Source organism: Lissotriton vulgaris, chromosome 1_1 (assembly GCF_964263255.1).
Source record: "Lissotriton vulgaris chromosome 1_1, aLisVul1.2, whole genome shotgun sequence".
Taxonomy (NCBI): Eukaryota; Metazoa; Chordata; class Amphibia; order Caudata; family Salamandridae; genus Lissotriton; species Lissotriton vulgaris.
In genome coordinates, this window is record NC_141685.1 from 784,513,443 (window position 1) to 784,526,198 (window position 12,756).

Consider the following 12,756-nt stretch of genomic DNA (forward strand, 5'->3'; position numbering starts at 1 on the left):
AGGAGCCTGTTGCGGACCACGCAAAAGTGAGAGTTCCGTCTTCAACAATGCCACGTCAAGGGGATTTCTGTGGTGTCTCGACAAAAGTTGGCGCAGTTGCCTAAAGGTCAAGAAGGGTGGTGGTCTGTGTGGCAACAAGGGGAGAGTCTCCCCGTCAAACGTACTCGTTCTCTTGGTTGGGGATGGGGATGTTGGTGAGCAAGTTGCTCTTACCAAGCTGTGTGAGCGGCATGCTGCTGTGAAGTAAGTCAAGGGGATGATACCGCCGTTCGAGCGGGGCGGACAGGGGATGATGCTCACACAATGCCTTCAAGTGAAGGGGACCAGTCTGTTCGCAAAAAGTTGCCTTACTCTGGAATTGGTATGCCGTTAGGTTCACACTTATCGGAGAAACCTACGTCTGGGATTTGGAGTAAAAAGTTTGTTGATGCTTTTAAGTTGCCATCTCTAGCACCTTGGCGGGGGTCTCTTTTTATGGGCTGATGCCGTGGGGAAGAGATCCGGTGGGGGGGGGAGGGGGCGTTGGTCAAGGTTATGAAGGGCCTGGGTAGGCTGCAGTCTGTTTCCAGGTGTTTGCGCCGGCCGGTCACTTTGGATTGCTCCAACAAATGTTGTTTCAATTAAAGGGTTTGCTGTTATGATGAGTTTGAGTATTTCAAATTTAGGTTGTGTTTTGTGTGGTTGTTTTTTGGGGGGGCCTTTCGGGCCTTTGAGGTTTTGGGCTTGCGCACTAGGGTGGGCATGACCAGTTAGGAAGTGGTTCTTGAACCAGATAGGTTGCGCATCTGTTTGCGCGCTTCCAAAACGGACCAGCTGGGTAGAGGTAAGTGGGTTTTCTTGGTAGGAGTGGTGTTGTGGCTTTTTGCCCGGTGTGTGAGTGGGAGTGTTTTTGAAGTCTTGTGCTTTTTCGTCTGGTGTGATCTTTTGTCACGCTGATGGCAGTCCCGTTACAGTTGTCCGGTTATTGGCTGTGTTACGGAAGGTATTGTTAGCTCTGGGATTGGAGCTTTCACAATTTGGTACCCATTCCTTTTGGATTGGGGCGACGACTGAGGCTGCCCAGCAGGGGTGGGACTGGTCTCAGATCCGGAGAATTGGGAGGTGGAGGTCGGGGTGTTGCGAGCAATATGTGAGAAAGTAATACATCTTTGCTTCGTTAACATTTCTTTTTCTACTAGGTCCCTGGCTCAGGCTGGCTGGCTTAAACCGGAGTGTTTGGGTTATTGGACACTCCTTCAAGTCCTGGGCCGCAGTGGCTGCAGAAGGACAACTTTGTGGGCGATCTTTGGGGCTCAGCAGTTTAACACAAGAGGTTGTTTGGCATGGTATTGGAGGAATGCGCTGGGGGGGGGGGGGTTGCTTCAGTTACTGGCTACTCTTTGTCTTAAGGGTGGGGGCCCGCCTGACCTGCTCGTCCTTCATCTGGGCGAGAATGACCTGGTCTCTTTATCTGGTTTAACTTTGATTCAGACAATGCAAATGGATCTGGAGGTCCTCAGAGAAGCATGGGCGAGCACCATGGTGATCTGGACAGAATTCGTATCTCGACTTCACTGGACCGGTGCAAGGAAGGATTCTGCGATGGAGAAAGCACGGAAGAAGGTGAACCGTGCTATGAGACTGTTTTGTAGGGATTTATGTATTTATGCTTTGGCTCACCCTCATTTGCAGGTTTCGGAATGGCACCTATTTCGTGCGGATGGTGTCCACCTTTCTACAATGGGTCAATCCTTTTATCTTTTAGAGTTACGTGATTTAATTGCCAAGGTGCTTGATGTTCAATTGTGGTGCTCTCAGCGTTCAGTTTAACTCTTTGGGTGGGGCAGGAAAACTCTAAAGGTTTTCCTGGGTGGCGGATTTTTAGTGGGGGGTGGGCAGCCTGGAGCGGGTTGGTCCATCCTCAAAAGGCAGTTGTAGGAAAGGAAGGGGTATACATAAGAGTTAGGGGCTTCTGGTTTGTTTAGGGTTAACTTGGTGGGGGGTTTATCAGTTAGTAGGAATGATCTGTTAGGCTGAGAGCTGTTTGAATTAATAATCAATTAAATAAATAAACAAGTTATTTGATGTGTTCACACCTGTCTTAATAAAGTGGCCTTTCTTGCTGACTAAGAAGTTGTGGACAATGACTTTCTTGCGCGAGGGGGGACCCGGGGAGAGCCGTGCGCGAGCCGGTCTCTCCCCGGGTAGATTTGCGCGTGTCAATGGCCACGGCAGGTGGGTCCTGATTAGCGAGGGTCAAGGTGGGGTAATTAGGGTCAGCGCAGGGCAGGGAATCATTGCGCACTAGGGAGGCGGGCGGCGAGGTTCGTTTTTGTCCCACCCACCCTCCCCCTTGTTTTTCGTTGGGTCTTTTTGTTTTCCAGTGCTTTCGTGCTGGTCTAGTGGGTTTTTTATTTTGCCACTTTAAGACAGGTTGTTTTTTCTTTGTAGGCGGATTTTTAGTGGGGGGTGGGCAGCCTGGAGCGGGTTGGTCCATCCTCAAAAGGCAGTTGTAGGAAAGGAAGGGGTATACATAAGAGTTAGGGGCTTCTGGTTTGTTTAGGGTTAACTAGGTGGGGGGGTTTATCAGTTGGTAGGAATGATCTGTTAGGCTGAGAGCTGTTTGAATTAATAATTAATTAAATAAATAAACAAGTTGTTTGATGTGTTCACACCTGTCTTAATAAAGTGGCCTTTCTTGCTGACTAAGAAGTTGTGGACAATTACTTTCTTGCGCGAAGAATATTGAAGATTGATCGAGGGCCAAAATATTGTAAGGTAAGTGCACATAAGAAAGTAGAGATTTACTATTCCTAACTCAACATCTTCCTACCTTGAAGGTATATGTACAGCATAGCTAGATATATGTGGAGTTAGGTATAAAAAATATAGACTTACTTATCTGTCAATATTTTTTCTCGATATTTTGTACATTATGTTGTGTCCAATCAGTATTCTGGGGTACATAGTCAGAGTGCACACACACGACTTTCGCTAATGAATCATTTTATGCTATGGTATGAGTACTTATATAGTGACTACGAACCCTACTGAGGTGCTAAAGCGCTTTATGAACAGGTAGCGTGCTGCCCCGTAGGAACGCAGTGCTAGGGTTCCAGTGTGTCATTCTGCATTCATGCTATCATGCATTTTGCAAAATGCATCTTCTGCAAATCTGTTGTACAATTCTTTAAAGATAGAAGTTAAAATGAGTGTGTTTGTAGTTATATGGAATGCTTTACTCTATTAGAGATTATATGTTTGTAAAGCAGTTTTAACAGAGTAAAGGTTTAATTAATCTGTGACTGACCTGTGTAAAAATATAAGCAAACTTATTTTGCAATATTTTTCTTGCTTTCAGAAAATGAGCAAAATTGATGTTGGGGGAGGAGCCAAGATGGCGACCTGAACGGACGCTCGATTCTCGGCTCCGCAAGCCGATATTTTTTGCACATATATCCTGATCTTTAATCCGGACTTACACCGCAGCGGACCATAGCCACTATTGTACAGACATTCCCGGTTCCCCGCCGAGGTCCCTATCTGCTGGATTCCCGAAGATATCGTCGCATCGGGCGGCGTCCCCATGCCCGTGCGCTGAGACCAGTGCTGCTCCTGGCCGCCGTGGACCTTCAGACCGGCATGCGTTTGCTGTGTCCGGGAAGTGGGGATCCACTCTTTGGAATCAACGCTGTTTGATGGGTCGGACGGATTTACTTTGCATCACCTGCGCCACAGCCCTGCGTGATTAGTGTGAGAGGGTCCAGCTCTCCTTTGTCGTTATCGTTTCCCCGGCTGGGGCTGCCCTGCGCCGTCCGAAGTAAGTGGATCCCCCCAAGACTGCCCAGACTTGCACCGCGGCGGCAGTGATTCACCTAGCGCAACGCTCCGGAATCGAGAGGCTCCTCCGCCCGATCCCGGACTCACTGAGACAGTCTTTGTCCTCCTCCAGTACTGCGCCCCACCAGACACCGAAAATGGCGACTGCCCTTCTTGTCGCGGAGACTACCCTCCTGCATCATGCCAGCGACCCCCTGCCAGATATTAAATGGGACGTGGTGAGGCGTTCATGGCCTCGCGCTGCGGAGCAGCATAACTTGCAGACAGAGCCGACCTGCCGGGATGTCCTCATGGCACTAATCGAGCTCAGGGCGGAATTGCGTGCACTAGCTACCATGATGGGAGGCAACGCTACATGGCGGACGGAGTGGGTCCGACCGGCCGTCTCGCAGGGATGCACTGACTCGGCTCTGACAATCACGGAGGGGGAAGTCGTGGGACCGAGTGCTGACACGGAGGTGCGGAACGCCAGCCTACACCGCGGCTCCCGTGATTGGCAGTCCGGCATTGGTACCGGGGACACATTGTTGCACATGACGCTGGAGTCTGGGACCTTGCCCGTGGAGAAGTTACTGTTTCCCCAACCTCCATTCACCCGGCAACGGTATCCCCCTGAGCCTGCTGCTTCCCAAGTGCCTTTTTCCCGGCGATGGAAGGTATGTCCGTTTGTGTATATGGGGGTGCTTCTCCTGTCTGCCTATGGTGCGGCTGCCGCCTGGGGACCTCCATTTTGTCCCCGTCTCCTGTTTCTTCATCGACTGTGGCCATTTTATATCCCGGCTCTGTGCGGATTAGGCTTTCCTCGGCTGACGTGCTCAGGGGGACTGTTGCGCTCTGGCCAGGGCTGAAGAACTTTTGTTGTAGATCTGGACTGATGAGCTAATGGGGACTCAGATTGGAACACCTTCGACTACGCTTTGGATTGTGCACACCGTAATGTCCCACCCCGTTTTCATTGTAATTAAGACTGTTATGGTTTCACTATCTTACGGAGTGGGAAGAGACTGTACGGCGGATATGTCCGTGAAAGATAATGTTGTGCCCGCCTTTCGCTTTCTAATCTATGCTGCCATGTTGTTTCTTGTTTTCAGTGGGGGCGAGTCGTCTCCAGGGACTCTATTCGGGGATGTACCTAGGATCGGGCCGGGGCCTCATTGCTTTTCCTTGTTATCGGTTTATGGACTGGTCGAGCTGAGATTGTCACTGTTTGAGCATGGGACTGCCTATTGTATGATTTATTCTCAGATTTGGATTTGATTTCCCCGCCTGCAGTTCTGCTTGTTACAACTGTTTTGCATGTGATACTTTTGGCGGGGGGATGCTTACGGGGCCGGTGGGGACCGGGACCATATTGAATTTGGCTCCTCCCTCCTCTTCCGGGAGTTGGGGAGTGGGATGTCCTTTCTCACTCTCTCTATTCTCTTTCCCACTTGGGGGTACTCTTGGGGCGACAGGCATGCCTATTGGGGGGGGGTGGGCCGTGGCCTTCCGTTGGTATGCAGGGTGGGGGGATGGGATGTGTTTTGTGTTCTTCTTTGTTCTATGGCCCTCTTTTTCTTTTTCTCTCTTTCTTCTTTTCCTCTGCGTTTCCTCGCTTCCTTGGGGTCGGGGGTCAGTGTTCTTGAACGATGATAGCTATCCTGGTCTTTTCTTTGCCTCTACTCTCTTCGTAGTGTTATAATTTTGACCTCGACAAAACTATAAAATTAAACCTTTTTCTATCCTTTTACTATTGCTCGCGGCTCCACACGGCACTCTTTGCTTAGAGATGGCTTTAACAGCGTTCTGTTCTAATAATTTCCTTTCTATCCTTCTATTGTATGTCATAGCGGCCGGCCCTGCGGGGTTGTAGGCAGACGCTGTGTATTGTGCATTTGATAAATAAAGGTTTTAAAAAAAAAAAAAAAAAAAAAAAAATTGATGTTGCCTTGTACTGGTTCATCTTTTACATTTTCAAAGTTGTGCACGCTGTATTTGCGGCACCCCTTATGATAAATACAACAAAACTAAAGCAAACTCAGTTTACTGCGTTTTTCCCTTTTTTTTAAATTAACTTCAGGGCCTGTACCTTAGCAGGCACAAAAGCATTGGTTGTATTTGTTGTACCAGTGCACACTTGTAAAATTCAACCGTCACAAGAGTGGCCTGTTTTGAATTTCTAAAGGCGACAAACTAATCCGACAGATTTTTTTTTATCAGCCATGGCATTGCTTAGATTTAGAAAAACACAAAATTACGTTTTAATCATAAGAAGGATCCCGGTAAAAAAAAAAGCAGGAATAAAAAAGTTGAAATTACAGTCCAAAGCAAGCTTGGAAAGACTCGGAGAGAATCTCTGCAATGTTTACTGCCTGTGACTGCTGTTTCCATGCCACTGATGAATGTTTGTGTGCCGCGCGTGCGAGTCTTTCTTCTCCTGCCCTCGCGCTTTCGCTTTGTTTAGGTGTACAATGTGTTTTATGATTGTGTCTTTCGCCCCGATGGCCTCATAGTGAGCCCCTCCACAACTCAAAGCGCGGAAAGGGAAACACTTGAAAAGCAAACATTAGAAGACCTTGAGTGTCAGTCATTTGCATCTGAACCCCGCGCACTCCTTCCCCTGCACACCAAGCTGCACCCGTTCTCGTTTCGGAGCTCGACGAGATTTTTCAAGATCACAATACCCGGAGAGACCGGTACCAACCCCGACTCGGCTCTCTAGATCCTTCCATTCTGGGAACCGGAAATGGGTCGACAGCGGGTCGGAGCTGGGGCTGGACAGAAGGTGAGACTTTCTTAGTAGTTACGGTGGTCCTGCTTGTTTGGAAATTGTCGTGTGTGCAGTGTGTAGCAGCCAGGTTTTCAGACTACTTATGTGTGACATTTCCAAGTCTTCAGTGTGCGTGACATTCGATTGCCAAATGTGTGACACTTGAAGTGACACGTTAACACGAGTTAGCAGAGCTATGAAGTCTTTGTAAATAGACAAATATCATATTCACTGATCCCCATATTCGCCATGTGGAGCTCACTTAAAGGCCTTAAAACGGACGCAACGCACCTGAAATGGGAGGTCACTAACCTAATTCCCCTTTCCAACGTGATTGCTTAGTGTAAACAATTATGGCACCAGAATATCAAGCAATAAACAAGTGTGTCACTGAGTGGGTAGTGAATTGGGCACCCACAACCTCTGACAATAAGGACTACAGCACCCATAGGCAGTGGCCGAGGGGGCAGTAGCTGAAAGTGAGGCACAGGTGCCAACCCCTGATGCTACTGTCAGTGGGTAACAAAACTTGAGGGACCCCTGCAAGGTGCGTGGAGGGACCCCGCCCGGAATCAATCAGGAGCTCTCCAGAGGACCCTGGAGCTTGGGCTCACCACAACCAACTGCCTCTCACTGAGGATGGTCACCGTACCCTGTAGATCTAATTACCTCCTTTGGTTTCAACTTCCCGTCCGCCACATGGTAGCCAGCGTCCCCAGAAAGTTCCCATCCTGGAACCCACCTCCCTTCAGAGGCCTCTTCTTAAGCAAGGGGCACTGTGAAGAATCTGAGTACTAGCTGAAAGTTTCTCATGGTCCAGTGTTGGGTCACAAAAGGCAGACTGAGTGTGTCTCAGGACTGGCTGATGCCTCTGGGTATGGCTGAGATCTATAGTTTTTGTTTGCCTGAGATGTAGCTTGGCATTTCTTAAGAGTTGACTGAGGGTCTGTGAGGGCCATATGATGATTTTTCTGGGTTGACTGAAGTAATGTGAGGACTAGCTAATGGCCCATGATAGCCAATGGATCATCTGTGATGGCAAGGAGATGACCCCCCTTATTACCCAGGCAACCAACCCACCACTTTAGGCCCATATCTCTAAGCTTGGCTTTCTGCTGCTCGTATTGTACCTGTTCTGTTTGCGAGATAAACGTCCATTGTTGCTGCATGTCCTGTGACTGTTTTGTATCTGAGTGAAGCTTGCACTGCTTCTACTCCTACAGATCTTCCACTGCATTTGAGGGTAAGCTTGTACTGCCGCTGCCATGCAGTGCCTCTTCTTCGTGTGCTGTGCCTCTTCGGGTGTCATGGGGAAGCTTGTGCTGCCGATGGTGCTTGTGATGGACGCAATCTGAGACACCCTTTATATTTAATCTTTAGAGGGAAGGGGTGGTGATGTGTACCACTGAATATTAACCTTATTATCCTATTTTTCAGTGTAGGCCCAAATATAGCTTTTCTTCTGACCAACATTGTCAGCACTGTTTTATTTAAAATATTTCGCATGCTGTGTTGTTACTCAAGGGGAGCTTAGCATAAACATGGTTGAAGAGCTTTATATTAGATGGATGCAGATAATCTTCAATGCCTGATATAGGGTAATGAGAACCTGAATGTATCGAGTGTGCGTAACTGGATGCACCCAACATATGGTAGCAGTATATGAAATGTACATGACTTTGAGGAAGTACTGTGGAAGATTAATGATAAAGGGATTCTGGCACAACATCTTAAAATTAGGAACTAAATTGCAGCTGACAGTAAAAATTATATTGATAACATTAGCACTGGTCAGTAATTTTAGCACTAGAGAGAAGCACGGAACTGCAAAGAATTAACACACTGCTCGGATTTAGCATCATGTGCTCAGGGTCCGATACTTGATGTCCAACAGAAGCACAGAATCTGGCATCAAGGAAGAAAGTCTCTTGACGATCCCATCTCCAATTTCACGGTGGTCTCATACAATCTGGATTTGCAGAGGTTTTCAAACCACAGGTTACACTAAGGACTCTAGATACACTTCAGACCGCAGATTTTTGACATACACACATTAAAAGATATAGGAAGGAAAAGAGGAGGGCAGAGGGGTATTTAGAGGGAAGTGGAGGGACGAGCTGGTAAAATGCCTGCACCTTATGTCTTAGGCTTTAGTGTAGTCATAACATTTATTTTGGTAATGCCCAGCATTAAAAGAAAGCAAGAGGGCAGATTTATCTAGACTTTGCACCAATAGTGATGCAAAGTGGCGCAAACTCTTGATAAATTCTTTTCTTTCCAGTGCAGAACTTTTTGTGTGCTAGAAATTTGCCCTTAAAGCAACCTAAATAGCACTTTTCAGCAAGGGGTTGTTCCATGGGTGGCACCTGAGCATTCCAAAGCTACCACCCAGTGTTTTTGACGCAAAGCCAGCTCTGCAACAATTGTCAATCTTGGCTTTGTGTAAAAAAATAACGCCTCCTTTAGGTGGGTCCAACGTTGGACAACTGTTTTAATTTCTCCAAACATTTCACTCATTGCCTATGTTATGCACTGTACTACACACGTTCAGTGTGAAATGTTAAAAAAAATTGGCTACGCATAGGATTTTGTACTGGAAGGGTATCCTTCCTTACAAATCCTGTGCTAGAAAGCAAGCAGATACCTATGTACTAGGGAATGAGAGAGCGCAATTTGAATAAAAAATATGTATGAACCATATTCACAAGCATATCGCATAAACGTGGAATCCATAACGTGAAGTTAACACTTGTAGCGTAAAGTTAGCAGATGTAACCAATGTAATGTATCTGTATCTATTCTATAAAGTGTATTAGAGTTGAGAAGCCCGTATACATAGTGGGCTAATGTAGAAATGTGTAGAAATGCTTAAGAATAGTAGAACGTGCAAAACTGAATATACGTGTGTAATCATGAAACGGCGAAAACGTAAAGTGACGAAATGTGCAGAGAATGTATAACACGGTGTAAGCACGAGTATAAATGTTGTATTCTATGTAGAATGTATTCACTTATAATCATTGCTTTGCTAAATTCGATTATATATAAATGTGTGTTAAAGGTTATACTGTGTAGAAAGCTTTTGTAGGAATGTTAGAAAAGGTTTAGTCATGTGTGATTTTAACCTAACTGACCAAGAGTTCGCAGGAGTGTAGTCCGCTGTATGTAATTTAGTGGGCTCACAGGAGTCGTGAATAGCCTTGATCTGAATGTGCGAGACAAGAGTCAAAGGTCTTGCTAGATTTAAGGTGACAATGCTGGACGAAGTTTATGGCCTAAACGCGATAAGAGACGCTTGGAATTTGAGTCTTGTTTAGAGATGACCGTTCACAGGACCAAATGAGGTTAAGAATATAGTCGTAAAGAATAAAGGTCTGTTGAGGTGATAGACTTTTGCTCCGAAAGTGTCAAATGAAATGTCAAATGAAGTCACCAGCAAGAAGACGAAGATGGCGTCTAAGGAGAAGGGTCAACTTAACGGACGACGCGAAGAGATGAAGCCATGGAAAGAGCTAGAAATGACATCATATGTGAAAGTACGTGGTGGGCGTCGAAGGGGCGTTCCACCCATACTGTGATTGTGTATTTTAGGGACAGTACCCCGGGGAGAAGATAGCGCAGATGACTTGAGCAGATGGCCTGAGAAGTCAGAGAGAAAGAACAGAGCGCGAGAGGGCAGTAGGCCGAGGACCCTTAGAGAGCGGATGGGTAGGCAGAGAGGGTACTGCTTCTCGAATTAAATTACCATTAGAGGCTAAGAGAGTTTGAACTTCTTTGGAAGTCAAACTGCTGACACCTTTTTTAGGTAAGGAACTTGCGAAGTAGGGATGTCACCTAGTACAGAGTAGGGACAGAATTAACTTGTTTATTCTTTTTGTAGATGACGCAACGGAACCACATTGTGTCGATGCTTTTAAACTGTTGATTCTTGAATTGACTTTAATTGTATTCTTTTGTAGACTGAGGTTCTTTAGGGAATTTATGTTCCTTCTAGTTCCTGTATACTTATTGAATCTGATCCTGAGAGGATTGTATATGCACTTAATTCTGATTTTATATTAAACTTTTAAAACTTCATCAGTCGTAAGTGGTCCTTCAGAGTTGCGTCAGTTTATGGGGTTAGTTTAACCTATGCGGGGTTTGTCTTTTACTCAATGACAGAAAATAACCGATCCAAATTGATGAATGAGATTAGTATCTAAGTGATCAAAAAGGGTATCAAAATCTCATTCCCCGCAGTTGGTAGCAGAGAAAGATGGTTTTCTTCTTGAGGAAGACAACCTAGGTCAGGTTTAGATTACCCCAAGGTCCCTAGTCATCGACAACCAGAAGAAGAATCCCTGCCGAAGAAGGTGCTGACGGTGCGTCGAGAGAAAAGCAGCAGAGTCGGTCGAGAGTGAGTATAAGGGTCATGCGTTGTAAGATTGCGGTATTTTATGTTGTACCTGTGTTGTAATGTCAAGCGGAGTTGAATGCCTGTAGTGTGATTGAGGGAAGGTTGTGAGCGCGCGCAACCGGATAAAATCTTAAGTTCGAGGAGAGCTTAAGTGGTTCGGGTGTATCGAACACCCAGAGTAATTGTTCACCATTGTAAAGGGGGTCATGAGGTACCATTGATCGCCCGTAAGACCGATGATAGGGGGAGCGTAAGAGTGAGTGTATGAGTAACGGACGCTGGTCGTACGTTTACTGTGTGTAAGTAACCTATCAGTTAAGGCGAGCGTCTGACCGTGAGAGGAAAGACGTCTCGTCAGTTGAGGTGACAATTACAGTTAGACTGTGGCCGTACAGTCAGAGAAAAGTGATCGCTTGGACGGAAGTAGTCATTTTTCAGCGTATGAATGAAAACGCATGCAAGATCGTGAGACGAGTTGAGAAAGGAGGGGAACTGCTGCAGAGGGGACGAGTGACGTCAGCGTAGAGCCGCGCTGAGATTGGTCGGTCAGCGTAGAGTCGCGCTGGGATAGGCCGATTAGCGAGAGCCGCGTAGGGATTGGTTGGTTTGACATCGGGACGTAAATAAGGAAGAGAATAGAGGAAAATTGTAGACTATCGAAAATGAAGTGTTTTAAACGTTTAAGGGCGATCTTTAAGAGAGATCGAAGAAACTTGTATGCCTGCGAAGAACCTCCACCAGAAGGCACACCAGCTTATCATATGGCAGTAAATGTAGGCTTACACTCAATACTATGGATCTCTGAGTGGAATAAGCTAACAGAAGGGAATAAGGAACTGACGTTCCCGAGATACGGGACGTTTAAGCTAGAAGTATTGAACCAACTGAAAGCAGTAATGCTTGCAACGAGACCTCTACCGAGGCCAACACAATTCGAAGCCCTTAGTGCATGGTTTAGAACAGCACATGAAAAGAGCGTGAGTAGACGCCAGGAAAGAGTGAGGCGATCAGTAAAAGCAGTGCAGGATGCTAAATGGGACGATGAAGCTAAAAAGTGGAGGGTGCAAAAGATAGAAGCAGACAAACTGTTCACAATGCTAGAAGCTACGGGAGAAAAGAAACCTCTAGAAGAAGATGAGGATAGCGAGCCAGATGAGGATCTGATAGAAAGACTATTAACAGATAGACTACCTCCGTACAACAGAGAAGCCGAAAGTCCCGCATTACAGCAAGGGGACGGAGCTAGATGGGGGGAATATAAATCGCTCCCAGTAACAGAGTGGGATGCCAAGAAAGGTGAGGAAGTACCTCAATCTAGTCTCGAACAGAGAGTAGTGGGAAGATTCGTGGTCCAGAAGGTGCCAGAAACACAGCATGCAAGGTCGTATCAAATGCCCGACGCTTTACAAGTACCTGTTACCATAGGCCCTATAGTATCAATCTACAACCCAGAGGGGGTCCAGCAGGAGGAACAGGCACGATGGGACAGAGAAAGGGCAGAGATAGAGGGAAGGAATAATACGATCAATTCCCAAAGGCAGTTGCTAGGACCAATGAGTCGGAGTACCCCACTAGATTCCGCAACGGGTCCCTGGATAGAACAAGGGGGTCAAAGAGGACAGATGGATCTGAGGGGACCGAAACCGAAATCCTATAAGGAATTAAGGGAATATTTGAGAGAATGGGATGCTGCCGAAGAGACTCATAATAAAAAGTTAGAAACAGGAGCAGAATGGAGAGATCAGGATAACAGGATCCTCTCTCACTGCGGAGCTGGCGAAAGCAGCCCTGA

At 46.6% G+C, this 12,756-nt stretch overlaps 1 protein-coding gene across 2 annotated transcripts in view; it reads left to right on the top strand.

The window, feature by feature from the left end:
- Positions 1 to 6,161: 6,161 nt before the first annotated feature.
- The window catches only part of LOC147747824 (uncharacterized), a 325,452-nt gene continuing 318,857 nt past the window's right edge, over positions 6,162 to 12,756 (top strand). For both annotated transcript variants that reach the window (XM_086956286.1, XM_086956292.1), the window contains exon 1: positions 6,162 to 6,583. In XM_086956286.1, coding sequence (XP_086812412.1) covers positions 6,545 to 6,583 — 39 coding nt within the window. In that variant the 5' untranslated portion in view covers positions 6,162 to 6,544. The remainder of the gene's footprint in view (positions 6,584 to 12,756) is intronic.